Consider the following 23,708-nt stretch of genomic DNA (forward strand, 5'->3'; position numbering starts at 1 on the left):
TCCGAGCGCGGCTCCCACACAGCGCGCATGGTCGCGAAACGAAAACGAAGGTCAACTGATGTAATCGAACGCGCACGCATGTAACGGAAATTGGAGTAAAACACAACTAGAAGTATGCTCGACCGGCAAGCGCGAAATATGCGCCGTGAGGGTGTCCCGTATTGTTGACGATCGTCGCCTTCAAAGTGGAATGCAATTGTTGAGAGACGTATGAAACTACTAAATACGTACGCACACAGAGTCGTCGTGTTGGATGGACGATTAGAAGAGTGATTCGCGCGATCGCGCATCGTGAACAAATGTAAGACTGTTGCCGCATCGTTTCCGTAAAACGACACAGTTTCACTTGTACACGATTCAACGCCAACAACGATGATCTTGTACAAGCCGTTATGATGCGACGTTTTTATACGTGGCAATCCGTACGCGAACGACGCAGCGGGAACCGTTCATCTACACTTTATATACACGTAGTATACGAATCTTTTCTTCTCCTCCTCCTTCTTCTTCTTCTTCTTCTCTCTCTCTCTCTCTCTTTCTCGAGCGCTACCTCGCGTGACTAATATTCGTTGTCGATGCGCTGACAAGATTACCAAACGTCCCGGGAAAATGAAACCAACAGATCGGCCAAGATCTTCGTCCAGGTTGGGCTCTCGCGCGACCGAGAATTATATATTTCCCACGTCGTGTTCGATAAATATACGCTAATATGCCAAGGCAAATACTGATTTGACAATTATTATCGTACACAGTGTCAACATCGACAATAAATAGCAACCGTTCGGAGCGCTGCGCTTCTTGTTCCACGGAGAAGAGGTTGACAATGTTGAAGAGTGAGCAATTTCAATTCTTTAGGCGGTGACGGATCCCTGGAACCGCCGTGCATATATTCATATTTTTCCGCATCGCATTTTCTCTTACTCTCGTACACAAAAAACAAAGAACATTCTTATGTGATGTAAAATATAAAATGCGATTGCAGACGATGAGTTGTGTGTGTGTATGTGTGTGTGAGTATATATATGTACGTGTATATATATATATTTGTATGTGTTTATTTTGTGTGTGTGTGTGTGTGTGTGTGTTTAGCGTGTGCGAATGAGTGTACGTGTATCCGCAGGAACATCATCGGTTCTTAAATATAAAAACTGTCAGCCCTTAACGTGGAACAAGATTAGTAACAAAAGTTACATAGAAAAATCTTTGATACAGTCTGTCATCGATTAAAGATAATTTCATCACAGCTTGTGTTGTCTTCCCTCGCCAAAGAGCCACAGGCAGACTCTGTCGGCAATGTAAGCGAAGGCAAAATCCGCGACTAACACTTGCACCAGTATCACACGGAACTGCAACATGCAAGAGTGAAGAGACATCACTTGTGAGTGGCGCAATCGGAATCGGGCTTGTCTTGCACGACCACTTACCTGGCTTGGAAAGTCCACGATCTCGAATTGCACCGCCAGGTTGGGCAGAAATCCACAGGCCAGCAATAGAATAACGACGGAGTTGCCCAACAGACTCACCATCAAAGCCTTGTTCTGTCGCAGGCTCTCCATAAACGGCAGACCCTGACGGAATGTGACGTCTCTTGTCAACGATATCGTACGACACATCGATCCATACACGAAATATAATAATATAATAAATATTACATATATACGCGTAGGACTCACTCGATAATTGATGGCGAAGGTAGAGACTTGAAGGGACATCGCGATTATGTACACGGTACTGTTGATTATATTCGCCTCAAAAGGTTCCTCGTCGCTGGTGTCATCGTTAGCTGCCGCCGTTATTGAGTCCAACTTCTCGCTGGAGTTACTATGCAACATGGCCGCTAATTTGTGGTCCCTGTAAGAAGCAATCAGTAACAAGTCGCATACTTGTAGTTAAGGTCGATAAGAACAAAAAAGTCTTCTACCATTTTGCAAACAACTATGCCAGATTTTGAGTTATAAATTATTAAAAATGGCCATGTATGAGGCTTCTTTAATTAATAACTCAAAAATCTTTGTGGTTATTTGCAAAATGGTAAAGGACTTTTTTATTCAGCTTCAGAATAGCCTAATCCATAACTATGACAGCTGCTGTATCTAGCGACAATTTTAAGGTTCGAAGTTAAATATACCGATGTCTGTCAAGCCGGATGACAAAGCTTGTGTCAAACATCCTGTATAGACTGCTTGTACGGGTTCTGAATATAACTACAGAAAAATTGCTGCAGTTACACATCCACAGGCATGTTATCTTCGTCTCACGGGAGGAAAAGTTCTCCAGCTTCTCCAGATTTTATCGACGAGTGTCAGGTTGGACGAAGATAGATTGCCCGTGATATTTTCTGATCAGGTCTTCACGGCCTCTTGGTGGAGGCGCTTGGAGACTATTTCTATAAATCTACATAACGAACAACTGATTTCCACAACTCACTTTGGAGACAAGGCAGTAGCCTCCTTCACCAGATAGACGAGGCAGACGAAGTGTACGGTGAATTGCAGCAACACGGTCGCGATGGTGTAGAGATTGAAAATATTCGGCAGCGGTCTCTGCTGCGACAGAGTCTTCAAGGGTTTGGAGCGCGAGATGAAGAGGAAACACGCCGCCAAGAGGACACCCTGCAGAGTCGCCTGCATATCGCTGAACTTGATCCCGTCCAGATACAGCACCGACTGACTGTAGGCGAGTATCAACGCGTTTAAAGCCAGAATCTTGAACATCTGCAGGGTGGTGACTAACGTGCAGCGTCCTTGCTTGATTACGTGGCATACTGCAAAAACGAACCACAAACGATTGTTCCACATCGAATGGGCAGAGTATCTCGCGAGGACTTACTGCATTGGATGGAGGACATCTTGCTAGTGAAGGGCGCCGCGATCGAGGCGTCGCCGAGTTTCACGGTCGTGGGCAACTCTTGCGACTCGTTCTCGACGTCCTTCAGAATCTTCTGCAGTTTCGTGCGGGTGTTCATCATCGGTGTTTTCGAGCTCGCTCTTGGTCCGTTGTTTATAGGCGACATGTCGTTCCGCGAGTCGTCCCGCTTGTCGGGAAGCATTTTTTTGGGTGGACTAGAAAGAATTGCGACCCCTGTCGAAAAAGGAGTGAGAAAAGAGCGGCATTCAAAATTTTCAGATTTTTAATTAAACATCCTGATGTTAACGCGTTGTTAGCTGATTATGATATCGTGTTTTGCCATCGGCCAATCAAGGCCAGATTAGACGATGTTAAAAATAGCGTAAAGTAGGCAGTAAGCTAATTTGACCAATTGGACTCTTAAAGTCCAAGAATAATCGACTGTGGTTGGTCAATTGGCTTACTATTTACGCCTTATTGCATATTTTCCCCGCTACTGTAGAACGGTTTTAACAACATGCTTTTCAGCAGGCGTTAAACTCACCCACTTGTGCGTGCTTCAAGGCACCTACGTCGTTCGTTCCGTCTCCGCACATCAACGTCGTGTAACCGAGGGATCGCAGCGTTACGATGATGAATTCCTTCTGCTTTGGTGCGCATCGCGCGAATATCACGATGTGCGGCAGTAACTTCCACAAGAGATCGTGTTCATACTCTTTCAGATACGCTAAACCCTGAAAGTAGATCACTATTATTTCCCAGAAATACAAAACGGCACAAAAATGACCATTTTTATATTTTATACAATCTCCTTGTGGTTACGTTTTTACTTCTTTCTTGCGTCTTATTTATATATTCGTCATAATTGAAGCAGGAGAATAGATTATCGTTGCAAACAATCTACTACGCACCTCACCCGTCACGCAGAGCGCGTAATCGTGCCAGATCTGCTTGCGTGGCTCAATGTTGCTCGCATTCAAAGAAAGCTGCATCATCTTGTCTATGCTTTCCCAATACCATTCGTTGTCATTCTCGGTCAAGATGAGCGTGTTGGGTTTCTTCGTAAAGTGTAGCTCGCGACTCACGTGACAAGCCGTCAGCGGATTGTCACCGGTGATCATTACCACCTGAGCAAGATTCGTCGAAATTGCTCGTCATTATTTGACAATCGGATTACATGTCGCAGACGAGATTTCTCAACTGGGGATTTAACCGAGTGTACAAACCGAATGCGAAGAATTGACGATCTCCTTAATGACGGCTTTCGAGTCGGGCTTAAGAGGGCAACTGATAATAACGAAACCGGCAAACGTGAGATTACTTTCCAACCTCTCACGAGTCAATTCCCTCAGGTCTTGGGAGGATAAAGTGCCAGGGAGCTTCCGGTATCCCAGAGCGAGCACCCTCGCGCCACGTCGTGAGAGAGACAAGTATGTTGACTCGTAATTTTCCGGTATAGTGGATAACTGCGGGGGAAAAATAATTTCCGGCAGACCGATTATGTTGATCGATTCAGGCTCGGTTTCTCATTATCTGGTTAACTCCTGGTTCTGGTTCAGGCTTTACTTGATAATATAAAAATTATTTTAAATTAGCTTTTCTACTCACGTTTAATTATTGAAGTTTAAAAGTTACCACTACAGAACCATCAGTTTAATGATTGAATATGAATAAAAAAAAGTATAATTTTTGCATTATCATCAGGTTAGCCAGAAAATGAATTAACCGGATTTCAGGGAAAAGTGGGAGGCGAATAATTTTAAAACGACGTCGTGGACAATCATTGCTTCACCCACCATATTTTTCAGAGTTTCCGGCGCGCCTTTCACTGTAGTCATATAATGCGTCTCCGAAGCTCCGGGCAAGTTATAGCCGACCACGACGCTCATTCTCTTCAAAGCTGGCGAGAAATGGTGTCTCTGTATAATCTTCAATACCGGAGACTTGCTTTTCTTAGGAATCACCGAGTCATCTAAACGAGACATTGATAATGTAATGAAAAGGAACGGAACGCATCGATGAATTGATACTGACTTTTCGTGAGACTCCAATTGATAGCCTTGAGAGTAGCCTTTTCCAGCGGGTCGCCGACGATAGAATCGTCTAACTGTACCAAGGAGTGACACGTGGCGAGCACTTGAACGCTCTCCAGAGGCGCTTCAGAGAGTTGGATCACGTTCGAGTTCCCACTTGAGAGGATGAAAGTCGCGTTGGTGAAAAAATAAAGAGGTTTTTTGATACACTTTTAACGAAAATTATAAAGAAAACCATTCACTCACTCAATTCCCGCGACACCCTCGACCACCAGGTTATCGCTGGTAAGTGTACCGGTCTTGTCGAAGCAGCAAATGTCGACCTTGCCGGCAAACGGGATCCGAAACGGTTCCGTGCAGAACACACCTACAAAAGCACAAGGCAACAGTGACTTGGACACATACACGAAATCAAGGCCGAGTTTTTTTTCCCGAAATTATACATTTGTCTTAAATACCTAACTTGGATAGCGCTACCAGAGACGTATTGACAGCCAGCGACAATTCTATGGGTAGTTCCGGCGGCACTACGGAAGTCAGGATCAGCGTGCACTCTAAGAACAGTTTGTACTTGTTCCTCGTGGGATCCTCGCTGCCTGAAATCGAGATTCGCGAGATGAGAATCTGCCAATTCACGACTCTAATGTCCAACAACACGGTCGAAGAACGAATTACCTTTTATCCAGACGTACGAGGCAGCGGCGATCGCGAAGATCAGCAGGAACAGGATGAAGCCGAAAGTCTCGAGATTGTTAGCCGTGACGCGTTTAACGCCGAACAGTATCGTCCGTAAGAGTTTGCCCTGCGACGTGGAGAAGCCGGTACGCAGTACATAAGCGACGCATCCGTTGTCGGCCGCTGAAACAATGTCGTCGTGTTGATACGCTCTCGAGAGCGAACGTGACGGAAAACAAAACTTCTTTCTAAAAGCCTTTACACAAATTTTTAGTCATGACTGTAAGAAAATTAACTAATCGTAGTCAATTATTCTTCGACCGCAAGGAGAATAATCAGCTATGATTGGTCAATTTTCTTACTCTACGGATTTACGATTGACTAAACGTTCTTTCTTACGTGCAAAGATATTTCAGGAAAAGCAACGAAAACCGGATTCGACACCCACCTCTGATGTCTTCTAATCTTATGTAATGATAGGTCAGACAATACCTCGGAGACCGGGAGTGTTTTTACTGGGAGGCGTGTGTTGCACGACTCTCGTACCGCCAAAGAGCACGTGCAATTTGTCGTCGCCCTCGATGTCCAGATTTCGATTTCCGTCTATGTCCTCTATGGGCTCCTTCATTTGCGGCACGGATTCACCTAGGCATTTTTGCAGTCGCTATAGCCGTGCGATCGGCTCAAATCGAAGACGCTAGTTGCTCATTTCAAGTACCTGTCAGCATACTCTCGTCGACTACGCAGGGACCTCGCAACAGCAGCATGTCACATGGCACCAGATTATCCTGCCGAGGTCTCGTGATGGAGACGATATCTCCGGGCACCAGCTGGTCTGAAAATAACAAACGCCATCGCCTATTTCTGTATACCTAAAAGGGACAGAGAGAATAAGTGTGGATGAATTGCTCGTATGATGAGACCCGATCGCAAGCACTCACGACCAACACACGCACGCATCATCCGTACCATAATCATGTATGGTTTATTGCCCATCTTGCGAATCTCAGCCATATTTCTCAACTGTTGTTGTACCAGCGTGCACTCGAACATGATGAGCATGATTAGCGTGAAGATGCTGTAGTACCAGTACTTGTCCAGGCACCAGAGCGCCACGCAAAAGATTTGAAAGACGAAGAACGGCGCGACCGCACGCTCCTTGAAGAGCTCCCAGAACTCGGGCACGACCATGTCCAAACTGGAGTGAAATCAGGCTTTTTTAGGTCATATGCGGAGTACCAGGCGAGGTTAAGATCGATGGGACCGATTGGACAGCGCAACATACATGTTTTTGCCGTATTTCTCCTCCGCCGCTGAGATTTCTTTCTCATCGAGATATCCTTTCCACTCGCAATAATGCTTCACGGAATGATTGATGGGGAACTGCAGACCCATGAACGACTTCTTCGACGGGTCCCAGTGGTACTTGGTCTTTTGAAAGATGAACCACGGCTCTTGCTGCTCCTTGTGACGCAGCATGATCAACTCGGTGCTCCCGTTATTCGGTGTAGGCACCACCTTCACTATTCTGGCCTTGTAAGGATCTTTCTCCTAGAATCCCATTCATAAATTCAGTGAAATATCTAATTCCAATTCAGTAAAAAAGAACAGACCTAATTATACAAGTGTTGAACCTCTGCTAAGACTGAATCTATAATAGATGTGGAAGTCTTTAGCTTTTTGCTCAAAGCACTACATTGTAACATAATTTCTAGCAAAAAACGTTTCCAGACATTGCAATTTCTAAGATTTAAGCATTATTATGACTTTTGACAGCACATAAAACACCTTTTGTTAAAAATTATATTTTATTGTTTAGAGCAAACAGACTTAACTCTGTTGAAAAGAAACAAGGTGGCAATCCATAAGGAATCTCACGGTAGCTCCTAAAGATTTGCCCCAAGATTCTAGATCCTAGGTAACAATCTATTTGGATTCTATATGGATTTTCACACACTATATGGGTTGCTATATGGAATTTTAGTGTCCTATATGAATTCCCACGAGTTCCCTTGGATTCTCATAGAAATCCATCTGGGAATTTTCAACAGGAATTACACTTATTGTTAGATCTGGATTAATGGATTAAAATACATCTTGCGCCATTATTCTATAATTTTTAACATTACAGGCATGACGCATGTGTTAAAAATTTTTGAGCAGATAAAGGCTACACTCCGATATTCACTACCAATACTGAAAATCTATAGTATATGTGACATAAACTATAGATTTTTAATATTGGCAGTGATTTCCGGAACACGGCTAAAATATGTCACAAAATAGTTGCGCAACAATATGTTAACGCAATTTTCGACGCAAGTCACAGAATAAGGAGACTAGGTGTCGAGTTCGAGTGTTCCCGCCGAGCTGCCACGTGACCGGCCTAGCAGAAGACCGGTTCGAATGGCTGCCACGTTACGAGACATATTGGGATCACACACGTAGAGAACCACGTGTCCATTGTTCAAACAAATGGAGTCCGGCGGGCGCTGTTTAGCACTCACCGAGCTGCAGTTGACGAACGTATGGATGTGCACGGACCATTGACAGCAGAGGCAGAGGAGGACCTGCAGCACGCCGATAGCCGCGATGCCCACCAGGCCCGCGTCATAGTACTCGTCGACACCGTAGACGAAGACCCAGCAGTTGACCCACAGGGACTGCAGTATCAGGAATGGCATGATGTAGCCGTTGAACATCCATCTGCGCGGATTGTGCAGGCTGACCGACTGCACGAGCTCGTCTATCCGTGGCGAGGTCACCGCCATGATTACGCTGGACGACAGTTAACAAGTCGTCACGACGAGCGAGCAACGTTCTAACGTCCGACAGCCTCGGGTCTTAAATTCACATCGACGGTGTCTTTGAACGCTCGTCGATTCTCTCTCTCTCTCTCTCTCTCGAGCGATCGCAGGCTTCTCTCGGGTGTTCTCAGACGCGACACGGACGCGCCGGCACCTGCGAGAAAATCTGAGGTGAATGACGAGACAGATCGAACAGCGACAGGGTTATGTGTGTCGCGTATCGGAATACAGCCGTGGACGCTACAAGCGCGCCAGCAATGTCAACACAGCACCAGCGGGTGAACTGGTTCGAACCAGTCGGCCAAGCGCCGTCGCGAACACCAGAGCCACGGTAGCTAACTAAGAGACCAATATGGCCGCGACCGCCATATTCGAACGTCCCGCAATGCCGTCGTTAGGAAGTCGCATATCTTATACATGTAATTAATAGAACACACATCCATGTGTATATTTCCAATATTTAATAATAATATTAAATATTTAATAATATATTTATTAGTCCGTGTGAAACTTCAGTCAAATTGTTTGCGAGATTCAATTAAGTGTCGATCGACGGTGTCGATAGATTTTTCGATATAAATAGAGAAGCGATTGAATTCGATATATCGAAAGTCGGTCATCTTTTTTCTCTCTTCTATTTTTTTTTTCTCTAAGCGAATAAAGACACTATTATTAAAATCAGAGGTATTAAACATCGAGGATTGTAAATTAAAAATCTGAATTTGACGAGTCGATTAATTTCGAACTTGATTCACTCTGTTCAGGTCGATTAAGTTTCAATCTTCAATCCGCAATCTGTAATACCTAATCCGATACAGTGAACCATAGCTATAAAAGCTCGGAAAAATCAATTTTTCTCAACTTTTTCGCGGATGAGTGAAAAAATTAAAAAAACCAGATTTTTAAATTTTTTAATGGATTTTTTTCTATTTCTTTCCGAAGAAAATTGATAAAAGCTTTTTAATTATACATGGGATAATATAGTAATAAAATTTACCGTAAAAGTTTTTACTACAATATTTTCTCCGTGTACAATGAACGACAGACGAAGAAACATCGCCGATGCGAAGTGAAGCCGAAGCGGATAAAGCTTGGACGGATATTCAGTTTGCAAAGTTCACTTGGCGAATCAACGACGGAGAAGATGGGGGAGGGGGGACGGTACACCTCTCAGCGGCGTGTCGAAAAACGTTCGCCGATAATTTCCCGTCGGCCGAGCGGCGCCGTGTTTCAACACGCAGGAGACGGCATATTTCTCTGTGCGTTTCTTTCTCGACCGTCAGCTATAGTAGTAGCTACAGTAGTAGTAGTAGTAATGGCAATGGTAGTAGTAATCCGGTAGCACCGGTCGTAATCAAGATGTATCGGTGTCATCCGGGTAATCCGGAGAAAAACTCAGCCTCGCGCTGTCATAAGGTCGACGGATCCCCCTCGCGCGCGCGCAAGTATCCCAGTGAAAGTATTCGTCTACCGCACGCCTACCCCACCCTGAGCGGAACTCGTGCACGCTTCGCGCCCGAGGAAGGGATCCTTCCAACCACGCATACGTACACCCAGCGTGTCTCACGTTGCTAGGTAGACTCGCTAGGTAGAACCGAATCGCGCCAGTGTCTGGACCCAACGTGGACACTTTCGAGTCACGTTGGCCAAAAGCGACGAGACGTCCGTTACACATGGTCGCTCGCAGCAGTCGTATCCTCCTGCACGCTACTACGATTACACCACCCGGGAGAAGCCGAGAATCCAGCTAGATCGTCGAATTTCGGCCAACGACCGGAGGAGCGGTAAACACCGGCTGCCGTTTCTTACGGAACACGGAAGGAGTGTATCGACTCTCCTCTCATCCTTCGCCCGCACCCTCTTCTCTTCAAGGGTGGCGGCGATTTCGGCTCGCGCGAGATCATTTATCGGGCTTGGTGATACACCGCGATCGCGGCGATCGATTGGCACGCGATGCCAATTAAGTGACTTCGCGGGCTCCTTCCTGCCGAGACACCTGCCGCGCTCCGTCGCAAGCGAGAGAGAGAGAGAGAGAATCCCGTCGCACGCAGGGCTTGGTGAATCATATTGCGATCGATCGAAAATGGCGATCGCGTGGCACCTAATGACAATTGTAAGTGCATCTTGATTCAACATTACGCTAAGAATAGTAACAATCATGCTGCTTGCTCAGTCGGATAGACGCCGCGAGGAGCTGTACTTAAACCTGATGTAACGTCCTTCTCGCGCGCGTTAACGCACAGCGCTCCGCAGAACGCACTTTGTACACCTTTTTAATCGCGGTTTCCATTGACTCATGCATCACGCTGATATACGACTGTCCGGAGATTGGATTACGTGTGTAGATGCTGAATCAGAGCCGGTTAACAGCATCGCAAAAAATGCGCGTTTGTATCATGCAGGAAGGAATTCTGATAAGCGATCGATTACGACGACTCGCCGCGTATTTCATAATAACAAACGGTCCTGCGCGCTCGCTGCGAAAGAAGAGGAGATTACTCGGTGATGACGATCGGCCGACGACGAACTCCTCCGTCGCGAGTTTTGCGCGGACTTTCACACGAGAAAAGAGACGCGTTTGGAATTCTAGTAGGCGAAAGAGAAGCAGAGAGAAAGAAATCGAAAAATAGATATATATCTTGTGCCATCATTATTTGTATGTATTATCTATTGTTGCGCAGAGAGAGAGAGAGAGAAATAGCGATATTTATTGGGCGTTTATAGGAAAGTTAAGTTCTATGTATATATATAAAAGTTCCTCTCAAGTGCAACAATAGATAATATATACAAATAATGATGACACAACAGACATAAGATGAGATTTAAAGTAAAAGTATTTGGCTAGTAGCCGGTAAAATACGTATTAAATCATAGCTAAACCTTAGAATGCTGTGTCATTGTATTTTATTGAAGTTTATATTGGAAAAGTGGCAAAGACGGAGACTAGGCAGACATTTCAGTATAACGCAAGAAAATTCAAAAGGACTGAAAAACTCTCAATATCACGTTCTCAGAAGTAATTAAGTACGATTATTATGCGTTCCCCTTTCAGAAAAGTATGAAAAAGAGTTTAAATTCTCCGATTCTTCTATTGTATCGTGTATTCTCACCAGTAGCCCAATCCACAATCTAATCGCACAACATCGAAAAGAACGTTTATAAGATTCGGTTTAGTTTTTTGGTACCTCAAAAAACTCTGGGGACACTCGAGTGTTTCTACTGGAAAGCATAGTCCTGCGAATACAAGATAATATAAAAGACGAGGTTGCTCTTCTTTCAGTAATCTATAGGTTTGACAATCCAGAAAGCCAGCGGCCCTTTTCGAGAGATACGATAATTCTTACAGCCTTATTTAAAAATTAGCGCGCATGTATGTATGTATGTGTTTGACGACAGTTGTTCTCGATGGTCATCCGGGGCGAGCCTTGCACGGAGTACGGATGTCCGGGACGACCGACGTACGAGCCCTTTGTCCCTGCGCCCCCAGGACTTACCCCCAACTGCGCGCTGCCAGGAGAGACCTTCTGCGAGACTCCGGATCATTATCCACGGCAAGTGCACTCGAAAACTTGCGAGCGCGTCCGGAGAAGGTAGTCGGGACGCTGCGGTGGCGCAACAAGTGGAAATTGGACGCGCGGACGCAGATTGTCGGCGATCGTCGACGAAGACTCGCGCGACCCATTTCCAATTGTTGATATTCCTTTCGCCATGTGTCCGCGTCGTCTCTTCCGTCTTCCTCCGCGCATACGAATGACCAAAGACGAGTGTGGGTGTGTGCGCGAGCACGATGAGAGAGAGAGAGAGAGACGAATCATGGCAGGGAAAGTTCCGCCTAGATTCTCCTTCGCTCCAAGAGAGTGAGAATCCGTTTCTCGAAAGCATCGTGTGCGTTTGCGTTAGCGGGCTTACACAACCGACTATACGGAGAATTCTCGCTCATAAAAAGAGATCCTCCGCCCGCGTCGCGATTAGCCGGAGGGACGAGAGGCAAAATGAGAGAGAAAGAAAGAAACAGGTGGCAGATCACTTCGTCATTTGCCATTTTGTAGTTAAACACTTGTTCGTAGACGCTTGTCTTTCGGACGACGAAGTGTGTGTTACACTTCTTCGTCTGTGATTTTCATCTTTTACATTTCCTTGTCTCTTATATTCTATTGCTTGTATTTTTTTCGCTTGTAACGTTTCTCTTTGTATTATCATCTTGTTTATATTCTACATATACGTATGTACAATACTTCTCATGGTGTGAGTTAATTCTAAACGCATTAAATATCAACTTAAGAGTCAGACCTTAAATTTATGAAATATTTTATTGTCAAATATTTATCAAATACTTAGAATTTATATATGTAATATTCTCTAATATGAACATATTTTTTGTTTTGTTTTTTTTTGATGCATAATTTTTGTACAGAATGTCTAGCGCAACGCGTATGTCTACTTGTGTGCAGTTAGGTGTAGAATTCGCAAAACATAAAAGACCAGTATACTTCGTGTTACTTCTCATTGTTCGTTTAGACAAATCTTCCGTCTAAACAAGCATCAGTCGATTCTTTCTGAGAAAGTCCTCCCATGGTTTTGTATTACATTATTGTCACTGACTAGACGCCGCATTGTCAGACATTTGTCTGGCATTTTCAGGTAACATTTTGATGGACCGTGCAGGTCATAGTGACGAAAACTATTAGTGTGAAACGGACGGTAAAATACAATGTGAAAATAAGTCATCTGTTAGTCATCATAACAGACAGGTTCTAGTATGGATAACACAGGATTATGATTGAAAAATGTTTTAATTCTTTAAACAATAGTTAGATCGAAAGGTCTTTAACTTATCATAGAATTGTAATATTATATTTATGTTTTTCATATTTAATTTAAATATTTACTAAATCTATCAACTTAGCAAGATGAAAGATATTTAATATACAATATATTGTTAGAAATATAAACATAAATGATATTTTACCAACTGGTATATCATATAGATATGTGAATATTATAGATAATGTGAGACTACAAAGCGATTATAAACGACGAACCATCTCGCACGATGAAATGATCCGACGAAGAAGTGTCTACGAATAAATGTCTTATGAGGAAGTAACACATGACGAAGTATCTATGAAGACAAACTAACCGACAAACCGGTTCATTAAAATACTTTTCTTACATACATCATCTACTGTGGTTCGTGAGCGATGTGTCCGGCAGCGTTACGAGTCGATTTCCTAAATTTCCTGTGTACTTTCGCGCCCGACTTCTATCCCGAAGACGTTAAGAGTTACGTAAAGTGAACGGTGCCCCGTCGCCAAGCTACAATGTAAGATCGTTCGTAAGATCGTTGCTCAGCGTACCATGACCGTGGCCTTGATACGGTCATACGCGGCTGGATAATTATCGGACCCGTTACATCTTGCTAAAATAGGCCCGAATCGATCACCAAACAATGCCGTTGTTTCCTCATTATTGCCGTTTCATTCCGACGAGAATAATTCTCATTGAACGAAGCGAACCGATGATAACGAGCATCCGTTGCGTTGGTCACTAGTAACCATTAGCATGATATTATCGCATCTCATTGGGTCACGTGCAAAGATATAATGAATTGCACTGGAAAAGTCGCTCTCGTACACAGAAGAAAGATTAGTAACATTTCAAGATTCTTATATATAAGCAAAAATATATAGTCATAGTTGTATTATGCAAGAAGGATCCAACAAAGAGTACGTTTGCAGAAAAATGAAAGTGAAAATTTGATACATGATTTAAAAAGTATAAATAGCATTAAGGTTCTTCATAATCATTCAAGAAGTCAAGCAAGTCTTTTCTTTATGTAGCCGGTATTCATAGTCGGATTTTATATTTAAAACTGTCTTAAATTTATCTCTGTTTCGTAGCCAATAAAAATGGGCTGTATATAAAATAATTCTTGTATAGCGGGAATATATTTTTAGTAGAACTATGAATTCTTTCACGTAAGCAAGCTTTATCTTCATATAAGATTATACGTTCTTACTTACGTATGAAAATATGAATCTTGAATTGATATGAATTTTTTTTCTCCGTGTACGATCAATGGAGAGCCATTAAACCGAGGGCAAAAGAGATACACGCTCGTCTGGAATGAAACTTAATTATCATACGATGAACACGACTCTCACATTGAAGTCGCATTTCTCGTGGATTTGTTTCGCGAATACATACACTACATTTACCGTGTTTCACTCGCCGCATGTCATTTATCGTATCTTATTATTTGCCGTATCTCCGGTAATTCGACTGTCAATCAAGCTTTCGCATAATCAGCGGAAAGCAAAGCAGCAATCACTGTGTTAAAACAGACCGGGAGAGGGGCCACAGGGCAACGAGTTCGTGCAATATAGTCGTGTTCGGTCTAAGGAACTCGCGGTGACAGCTGTCACTTTCGATAATCGCGCGTGTCGCAGGAGCGAACCGGCGGTCAATTAGTACGTTAAAAGTATCGAATCACTGAATACCGTTGCGCAACGTTGTATGTGCGGCAGTTGGTGGACGCATATCGTCGCGAAACGTCGCGTGTTACCTGGCCGCGGCAAACAAACACACGAGGCTTCGTCTCGCAAAATACTCGCTTGCCCAAGCGAGCTAACGCGGTTGCGCAAAGCGCGCGACCCAATTGAACCAACGCACCTGCGTAAATAATGTTTTTGTCAACCCGCCGGACGAATCTCGGTCAGGACGGATCGGTCGCGGTCTTCGATTACTCGTCCGCCGCGAACGCCACACGCCGGTCGAAGGTCGGGAACTTTGACGCCCAGGAAAACGCATTACATTTTTTTATTCACGCATTGTATTCCTTTCTCGGAGAGTACATAACGCTCTTTTTTCTGTTCTTGTTTCTTTGTCTTTATAGCCGGCTCATCAAGTTTCTCGTCGATAAATGCAGCTTCGACTTTAACACCGCATTGCGGGACGAGTCTCACGAGGACTTCAATACTTACAGGTAGAGACATTTTATCAGCGCTTCCTTCGCGCGAATGTAAAAGTTATTTATTTATTTATTTATTACTAAACGGAAAACATTCTTTGATAACATAGAAAGTATAAGAGAAATCTTTAAACGATAGGAGAAATCAGCGGAACGTTTAAAGAATCTCGTGATTGAGTCGCGAAGTTTCATGCTTTAGTTAGTATCTAAGTTATTAACTTAAGTCAACTTAAAATAATTTGAGTTAGTCATTTGCAAATTGGGGTATCGCTGCTATATTCTTCGCTATCATGTTCAAGTTCTCCTCCGGATTACAGTCGAGGTTACGATTATCCCCGACAAAACAACGCCGGGTTGTTCGCGCAGGTCCCGTCGACGGAACAGCCACCCTCGATGTATGGACCGCCGACCAACGGTAGCTACAATCACGGGTAAGAGTCGATGTCGTGTTCCGTGAAAGAGTATAGTTTCCGAACTGAAGTCTAAATCGGACATTGTGGATCGGATTGCAGCTACAAGTACTCCGCGCCGCCACAGTCGCAGGGCAACCCCTTCTTACCGGGCGTGGTGTTCAAATATCACCGCAATATCCAACGACAGGTCGAACACACCTACCCGCAAGATGCGTTTGGCCCGAATCAGTCGTGGTTGACCAATAGGTAATCGTCGAAATGACACATACCGGCGGTATGTGTCATTCCGACTCTTTAAATTTCTTGGATCTCACTCGAAAAATAGTGACAGCCGAGCCACTCGGATTCGGGATTTTTCCGAAATCGAAGAGTGACCCTGATATATTATTCCAGTCACGGGAACAACTTCACTCTTGCGACTTTGAGCGGCAATATTTTCACTATCTCTTCGAGTGAAAATACTACTACTTTTCTACGCTTGTTTCAAGTGAGGTTTTACTCCAAGAAATTCAGAGAGTACTCAGTCTTATATGTAAGATCTTTTTAAATTCACCTCAAGATACCATATTGCCATGAAACGGCTTTTACGGTATTTTAAATCGAATTTACGACAGTCTTAAGTATAAGGTCGGACTATTAATATCGTCCTAAATTGTGCGAGAATGTCGCACGAACGAATGCGATAATTCTACTTCAAATTGGATATCTGTTTATGGTGTGTTTTGTGTGTTGCACAACAGCTACTCACGGAGCGACAAAATAGCGCCTCGAACTTACCGTGTAAATCCCTTACTGGGCTACGCAAAATCGAAGTCGAGCGGTCGCGTCAAGAGGCAGATAAAAGCGGACGCTATTGTCCTGTGCCCTACAGAGGGACAATACATCATTCCTAGAGCGGCCCTAAACAATCAAGGCAATTGGATGTACATTGTCAATCTTCCAGAGCAGAACAACAAACATACGCAGCTTGTCAAGAGCGAAAAATGCTTGTAAGTAACAAAATCTCCAAGAGACTCATAGTGCGCGAAATTGACATTATGATTCGATGGTTCTGATTAGCGTTTCAGTTTCCTTTAGGTTGGAAATTGAAGGTTGCAGGTTACAGATTCAAATTCGACAAGTTCACTATCTTGGCTCGTTCTATCCAAGTTTTAATTTTCAATCCGTGATCCTCAATCTACGATACTTCGTTTGATATAATCTTAATAATATTCCTACACTTCCCGAAAAGAGACTGAAATTCCAATCAGATCTATCAAATATTTAAGTTCGGGTATCAATTTCACGCACACTTCTAAAATTTCTTATAAATATACAAGGTTTTCCTTGTTTTCAGAAACGACGAATGCAACGGTATATGCTCCATTCCTACGGGCTACCGGAGCAGGTGTCAACAGCAGTACGTGCAAAAGAGACTGGTCGCGCTCGAGGGTAGCGGGAATCGCCTTTACACAGACGTGTTCTGGTTCCCGCACGGCTGCACGTGCGAGATCGTGCCGAATTATTGAGAAGCACGAATTATCGAGAATTACGGCGAACTGTGTCGATCGCATAAACGACGGGCTCGTTTTCAAGGGTAAACCACTAGACGCACTTACGGCCAATTAATCGAAACGTTTTCCCCGCGATTGAAACTCGACACTGAGAGCTGTAACGCAGAGCGCGCCTCGCATCAACACCGAGAGCGAGAGAAAGAGAGAGAAAGAGAGGGTACCGATAATGTAGTGTTCTGTGAGCGACGAGTACCCTGGCGAGTTACGCGTGTGCGTTACCAGCGGTGTGTTAAAAGGCAGACGCGGATGTGCGTTATCAACGTAGCTACTGTAGTGCCACGCTATATCTTCAATCGCGAGCGGCGTAAATCTACTTGTTACAGGCGATATCGAAGCTGCGAAACACAGCACTTCGAGCGTTTCTGTCGACGATAAACGCTGACGAAAGGATCCTCCGACAAAAGAGGAAAAGGAGAGAGAGAGAGAGCTGCCACTGTTTCCGTTCGCATAGCCCATTTGGCGTTAAATACAACGCACGACGAGGAACCTCTTACTTTATTGACCGGAGTAACAGCGCGGATCGCCTCGATTGCGTTTTTCATTGCACGATTTCGTTGCACGGTCATCGCGAGAACGACGATTGTACGCTTAGTTTTGCCTTGATATCGTGGCCTTATTGATTTCTAGTTATAGTTTCTTTTTATTATTAATGCTACGTCTCTCTAGTTCACGTAAGAAAAGAAGAATTTTACTCGGGAATACATCCCATGAACGAGCGAATCGTCCGACGAGACTGAGAAGGGACAGAGCGAGAGCCTCGTGTGTATTGCATGATAAAATTTAAAGATGGATATTATTTTGTATGTAAACGTTATTTATATAAATGAATATATAAGGAAAGAAGATGAGATGTAGCTAAGAAGCGCGGCGATCGCCTATCAGCGACGATTATTATTTTTTTCATTATTATTATTGTTACATACACGGAGAAAAATGTTTTGCTGACGCAGCAAATTGTCTATCGCTAATGATAAAAAAAATTTGTTTCCAATAACAAATCTTTAACAAGATTTGTTAACAGTATTAACTTGGTAATTGTGCTAACTAGATTTTATTATTGTCGCAACGATGTTTTGCTACAACAGCAAAATTATTTTAGGGTAACAAATCCTCTTGCTGTTATTATAGCAACAAACAATTTGCAGTGACAGTAAATTGTTTTCCATATAAGAGCCGACCGGACGAATGTGCAGTCATCTTGATCGCGAAAAGATGAAATCGTGAGAAAATACACATTATGGTCATGAGAATAACTCTACCTCTATCTTGTCGAGATCCTTCCTTCCTTCCTTCCTTGTGATGGTTAAGAACATCTGAGCTCCATAAGCCAATAACGAAGCAATAGCTACCGAAATCTTGTCGAGATAAATAATCATCCACGAATTTAACGCGATACGGGCGAAATCGCCTGTCGCGCACTTATCTCGCCGAATAACCGATCGGTCCTTTCGTTATGGCGCACAACACGCGCGTTCCTAATCGTGACACCTTATCGGTGGATGTCCTAGATGCTCGCAGGAATGCGGGAGAGGAGGAGAGAGCCGGGACATAAAATAAAGGATCGCGAGTCCATCGGTTGGCAAAGGACGGTGTACGAGCGGAAGAGAGGGATGAGGCCCGAGGGGTGATGAGGGCGAGCGGGATAAAGCGGGGGAGGAACTCTGGAGGTCAGACACGCGCGAGTGCTGCGGAAATGTTGCGGGGCAACGCGGCACCCTTTTCGCACTGTTCCCCGTCGTCGTCGCCGACGCAACGGAGCTTCTTCGGAATGAAACGTTATTATCGTTATCCGTGTCATCTGATTTTTTCCTTTTTTTTACAGCGCGATCGCCCGACATCGTTGACACGTTCGACTCGCGTTTGATTTTTTCGCGGGCTGTCCGGAACTGTCGACGGTGCTGGAAAAGCGCGTTAAGGGGGAAAAAGCAAGAGAAAAAGAGCGAGAGAGAGAGAGAGAGAAACATTTCACGCGCCCTGGATTCGCGCTCTTGCTATAGATTTCGTTCCGCTCGGAAAGTAGCGTTCACTCTCTCCCATTCCCGTACGTACCCGCTCGAGAGCCGCCCCCGTGCCCTCCGCATTCCCCCTCGGCATCCCTCGGCGTTTCCAACGGAAAGAAGGGTGAATCGTAGGCGCGCGCGCGTAAGTGCAACGCGGCCTGTACGGCGTGCACTTGTACCTTACGCGTTTCCCTCCACTCGTGCGTGACAGAAGTGTCGGTACACACGAGGTGGATGGTAGAGGCTACTCCAAGGGTTTCCGTTTATATGCACGGATGTAAGCGTGTGCGAGGTGAGCGAGGGAGGCGCGCGCGGGGCCTGCGACGAAGCGAGATCGTCCTGCGATAATGTCACGTGTGTAAGGTACATATTGCGTACGAGAAGCGAAGGATAACGCATTATGATCGAGGAAATTCTTAATTGGGCCCGACGGTTGGGAATATAGCGTGCGACACACGAAAATATCTTGTGCACTTTCCTGAATTTCTTTCGAGCGAAATTTCACTCGGAGAGCAGAGCGACCAAGCCGAGTTGTTCGTATAGAATGCACTTTAAATCGATGCGAGTAAATATTTTTATTCGAAATCTCTCTGAAAAAGTGAACCCGCGATGCGCTGCATCAAATTCGCCCTAACCGAGTGACACAACCACTCGTGTAGTTCCGTTCTGCGTGTGAATGAAACATTCGTCCTCGTGACTCCGAGCGGCGATATTTTAACTGTCGTGTGAATATTCGTTGGTTTTGAGTGAAATTTCATTGCGCAAAATTTGGAGAGTGCTCACCGCGAGTACATTAACCGCTCGCCGCGAACACGCTGTTTTAGCGCGATAATTGAGTGCGGATCACCGCAGCTCGCCTCTCGCATCTGGAGCCTCCTTGAGATTAAATCGGGATTCCCGGTCGCTTCACGGCGTCCAGATGTCACGCTTCGGCAAGAGGAAGCCCACCTTTGATCCCTGGCAGCCGCAAGATGACGAGCGTGCCGTCGGAGCGGGAGTCGACTTCGGATTCACGATCAAATTGACGAAAAGTCGAGCGAAACGCGACATCGACCGGTAGAGATTTTCACGCGAGGTCTTTCACGCGCGGTCGCATTGTATTAAATCCCGTTTGACCCATTTCCGCTTTCGTCATGTGTCCTAAACGCGCGGTCAGATAGGTCAAGTTCGCGACACGGTCTCGCTTTCTCGCATCTCCACGCTTCACCTCGTCGTAAACCCTTTCCTTCTGGCCTGGTCCGAAATAGTCCAGGTTCCTGCGGGCACTCTGCCTCGGATTATCTCTCTCCCTTTACCTCTGTCGATCCTTATCCTTCTGTCGCAAACAGAACGAGCGATACTGTACTTGAACTCATGTTTTTTTCAGATTATATCACACACGAAAATCTCGCGTTCATTTCCAATTTGTATGTACTCTCATTATTCTTTATTTTTTATATTTTTTCATATATTTATGCTTAGATTCCATTCTTTGTACTTATTTCCTTTTCTGAAACGCTTTCTTGAGGCTTTATTCCAGAGAGCGTCAATACATAAATACACCTATCTCTCGTTTTTTCGTTTTCTATAGTGTTCATGATCATTTATTCAGCTCATCGACAAATGCAAGAGATGAAAATCGCGAATTCCCCGTGAGGATAAATCGATCGGGAAAAAAAGTTCGCGGCTAACAATCGCGATCTCGCAAGAGCCGCGGAAAGCCGGTGCTCGCAGGTGCTCGCAAGTCGGTCGGTCGGTCGGTCGTATCAACGGCGCAGATGGTGCAGTCGGCGAGAACACATCGCCCGTACGGAATCGAGTTTATCGTGTGTGAAAAAAAAAATGTGTGTAAGGTCAGCGCTGACGGCACACGGCGACTTTACCTATGATATTTTTTTTCTCCTGAGTGAACTTGCATTGAAAAAAAGCGACCTTGACTACTCGGTAACAATTTTTTTTAATGTGACGTAAGTTCATCGGCTGGTGGACAACGGCGGTAACGACGGCGGCGGCGTTTAATGCACCGTTGCACCGCTTGCTACCCCGCGCTCTGCGTCATCGAATCGCCGCGTGACATTATTTACCGCGGGAGCGGAGCGTGTGCCGAGTGTGTGCGTGTGTTTAACGAACAACCGTGTTTCCAATGAGTTCGAGGGAAGGGAAAAAAATAAATAAAAAAAAAAAACAACGCACACGCACAGTGCGTAGAGCGCGGCGTAGAAAATTCGAATTTCGCGCAGCGTTACTTCGCGACAGGAAAACAGGGCGAGAACGACAGGAAAGAGAATAGCGTTTCTTCCTCCCTCTTTTTTTTTTTTTCTTTTAAAGGATTACAGCTTCGTTTCCGTTTCCGTGTTGAGATCGTGACTATGTACAGCCGGAGGGTTTGGAGCTTTTTTCTCTCTCCTCGGGATTCCTGCCACCCCCGGCAGCCGGGAGTTTTACAGTAATCTCTGTGCCAAAAGTCGATTGCGCTCTCAGCATCCCTCCCGCCCGTCCTTCCTCCATCTCTCCTTCTCCTTTCCACGCTCGTTCGCGCGCGCGCGCGCGTTGCGCGTCGAGCCGGTCGACCGGCAGCTTCGAGCGCCGGGATAAAGTCACGAGCAGTAATTATGAACGATAGCAGGGGAGAGAGAGGATATATAATTGTGATTGATGGAGAGATGAGAAGGGAGGTGTGCAGGGGGTGACTTCCTTTTAATCTCGAAGCTAACCCTTTCGTACATCCATTGCCGCTTCTGGCCGAGCGACGCGGTGCGACGCGATTTTATTACCTCGAGCCGCCGTTGGTGTCTTCGCGAACAGAGGAAGGAGGACACGGATTTGACCCCCCCCCCTCCCTGTTCGAGGGGGCGGGGAGGAGGAGTCGAAATCGAAGAAAATCGTACGACTCACCGTCGAAAAATACTCTCTGCGGTGTCAAGAGCGCACGCGTGTCCGTTTCTCTCTCTCTCTCTCTCTCGCTTTCAAACCTTTAATCGTTCTACCACCTACCGCCGCGGATTCATCTCCCGCGCCTCCATCAGCCCGAGTCTCATTTCGGTTAGCTCGAAAACAGATTTAAAGGGCCAACGCGGGAAACGAAAATCACCTCTCACAGTCGGAAGCGAGAGGGCGGTTGGTATCGAAGATACTCAGCGATAACACTCGGTTAATGTTCGATCAAGCACGAGCTCCCGAAAGGAAGAGCTAAATTAATAATTATCGTCATCTTGTATGAAGAGCGAGAAGAGAAAGAGACAGAAATAACGACGGTCTACGGCCGAAACGGACGCGCCAAATCGTCGTTATAAAACACGAAAGAAAGCCTCTCCTGCCTCGTGCAGCGAGGAAGCCCGGCGTGTCCGCTCGTATACGCGCATTATCCCCGATGTCTGCCTCTTCGCGTGCGTGCGTGCGTGAGTGAGTGAGTGAGTGAATGCGTGCGTGCGTACGCGCGTGCATGCGTGCGTGCATGCGTGCGTGCATACGTTGGTGCGTGCGTGCATGCATTCGGTAGTGTGCGTATTCGCTCTCCTCTCCTCTCCTTTCTCCGTTGCCGTCTCTACGCACTATCTCTCTCCCCCCTCCTCCCCTCTCGCTCGCTCACTCGACTCCACTAGCAGTCCACGCACCGCCGAGCGAGTGAGTGAGCGAGCGAGCAAGCGGGAGTCTGCGATCAATGCGTGGCACTGCCACCGGTCGTCATGGCAACGAAGCGCGCCACGCACAACGAGCGAACGATCCGCGTCGATCGTGCGTAAGTGCGTGCTCCGGCCGCGCGCGCTCGCCCGCTCGTTCGTACGTTCGTTCGTCGTCGTCGTCGCAAGCGTGAGCAGCGCGAGCGCACACACCGTGCGCACACGCCCAAATGAGAGGACTGCCTCCTGCGACGACGACGACGACGACGTGCCGCGCGACGAGACTTCGCGAAAGACCGCGTGTGCAGAGGGACGATCGATGCCCCGCAAACTTTGGCAGCGAGCACGTGACACACATGGCTCTCTTTTGCGCGATATCGCGTTCCGGTGTTTCGACATTTTTTCCCTCAATTGGTATATTAATAATTATCCGCTGTATTATAGTTTAATACTCAACTATATTAGTATAAACCAGTATATTACACTCTATGTCATACTCCCTGTTATACTATAAAAACTATTTATGCCTAATACATATTAATTTCTGTCTACTATACTAAATTATTTAACATGCTAATATAGTATATTAAAATACGTTAATTGTTGCGTTGATTTTCGTTCATTGTACAGAAGCTTAATTGACAATCGAGTCACCAAAGATACGATGAATAAATTCGGTAACGATGAGAAATTCGAGCCTTGTATAGCCATAGTTATGCAAGAAAGATCCAACTTACATAGAGTACGTTTCGAGAAAAATGAAGATGAAAACTTGATACTTGATTTAAAAAATATAAATAGCACTGAGGTT

The 23,708-nt window shown here is 45.3% G+C and overlaps 2 protein-coding genes across 5 annotated transcripts in view; one reads left to right on the forward strand and one right to left on the reverse strand.

Moving 5' to 3' along the window:
• Positions 1 to 18,517, forward strand: part of LOC106750761 — a 23,300-nt gene extending 4,783 nt beyond the window's left edge. Inside the window, exons 1-7 of one of the 3 annotated variants that reach the window (XM_014631323.1) lie at positions 9,952 to 10,475; positions 11,759 to 11,913; positions 15,258 to 15,347; positions 15,632 to 15,763; positions 15,845 to 15,991; positions 16,486 to 16,734; positions 17,082 to 18,517. In XM_014631323.1, coding sequence (XP_014486809.1) covers positions 10,446 to 10,475; positions 11,759 to 11,913; positions 15,258 to 15,347; positions 15,632 to 15,763; positions 15,845 to 15,991; positions 16,486 to 16,734; positions 17,082 to 17,253 — 975 coding nt within the window. In that variant the 5' untranslated portion in view covers positions 9,952 to 10,445 and the 3' untranslated portion in view covers positions 17,254 to 18,517. Of the gene's footprint in view, positions 1 to 9,951; positions 10,476 to 11,758; positions 11,914 to 14,541; positions 15,348 to 15,631; positions 15,764 to 15,844; positions 15,992 to 16,485; positions 16,735 to 17,081 lie in introns of those variants that run through there. The other 2 variants (XM_014631314.1, XM_014631308.1) reach the window with 2 other exon arrangements.
• The window catches only part of LOC106750711 (manganese-transporting ATPase 13A1), a 66,388-nt gene continuing 43,315 nt past the window's right edge, over positions 636 to 23,708 (reverse strand). The window contains exons 3-20 of one of the 2 annotated variants that reach the window (XM_014631242.1): positions 8,063 to 8,516; positions 6,841 to 7,106; positions 6,525 to 6,753; positions 6,274 to 6,427; positions 6,048 to 6,200; positions 5,556 to 5,738; positions 5,339 to 5,476; positions 5,127 to 5,247; positions 4,882 to 5,036; positions 4,644 to 4,819; positions 4,074 to 4,313; positions 3,759 to 3,974; positions 3,392 to 3,581; positions 2,830 to 3,081; positions 2,428 to 2,764; positions 1,674 to 1,851; positions 1,425 to 1,568; positions 636 to 1,346 (exon numbers count right to left, since the gene is read on the reverse strand). In XM_014631242.1, coding sequence (XP_014486728.1) covers positions 1,239 to 1,346; positions 1,425 to 1,568; positions 1,674 to 1,851; positions 2,428 to 2,764; positions 2,830 to 3,081; positions 3,392 to 3,581; positions 3,759 to 3,974; positions 4,074 to 4,313; positions 4,644 to 4,819; positions 4,882 to 5,036; positions 5,127 to 5,247; positions 5,339 to 5,476; positions 5,556 to 5,738; positions 6,048 to 6,200; positions 6,274 to 6,427; positions 6,525 to 6,753; positions 6,841 to 7,106; positions 8,063 to 8,326 — 3,504 coding nt within the window. In that variant the 5' untranslated portion in view covers positions 8,327 to 8,516 and the 3' untranslated portion in view covers positions 636 to 1,238. Of the gene's footprint in view, positions 1,347 to 1,424; positions 1,569 to 1,673; positions 1,852 to 2,427; positions 2,765 to 2,829; positions 3,082 to 3,391; positions 3,582 to 3,758; positions 3,975 to 4,073; positions 4,314 to 4,643; positions 4,820 to 4,881; positions 5,037 to 5,126; positions 5,248 to 5,338; positions 5,477 to 5,555; positions 5,739 to 6,047; positions 6,201 to 6,273; positions 6,428 to 6,524; positions 6,754 to 6,840; positions 7,107 to 8,062; positions 8,624 to 23,708 lie in introns of those variants that run through there. The other variant, XM_014631232.1, reaches the window with a different exon arrangement.

This window comes from Dinoponera quadriceps, unplaced genomic scaffold (assembly GCF_001313825.1).
Source record: "Dinoponera quadriceps isolate SergipeBrazil2010 unplaced genomic scaffold, ASM131382v1 scaffold46, whole genome shotgun sequence".
In the NCBI taxonomy this organism is placed as follows: Eukaryota; Metazoa; Arthropoda; class Insecta; order Hymenoptera; family Formicidae; genus Dinoponera; species Dinoponera quadriceps.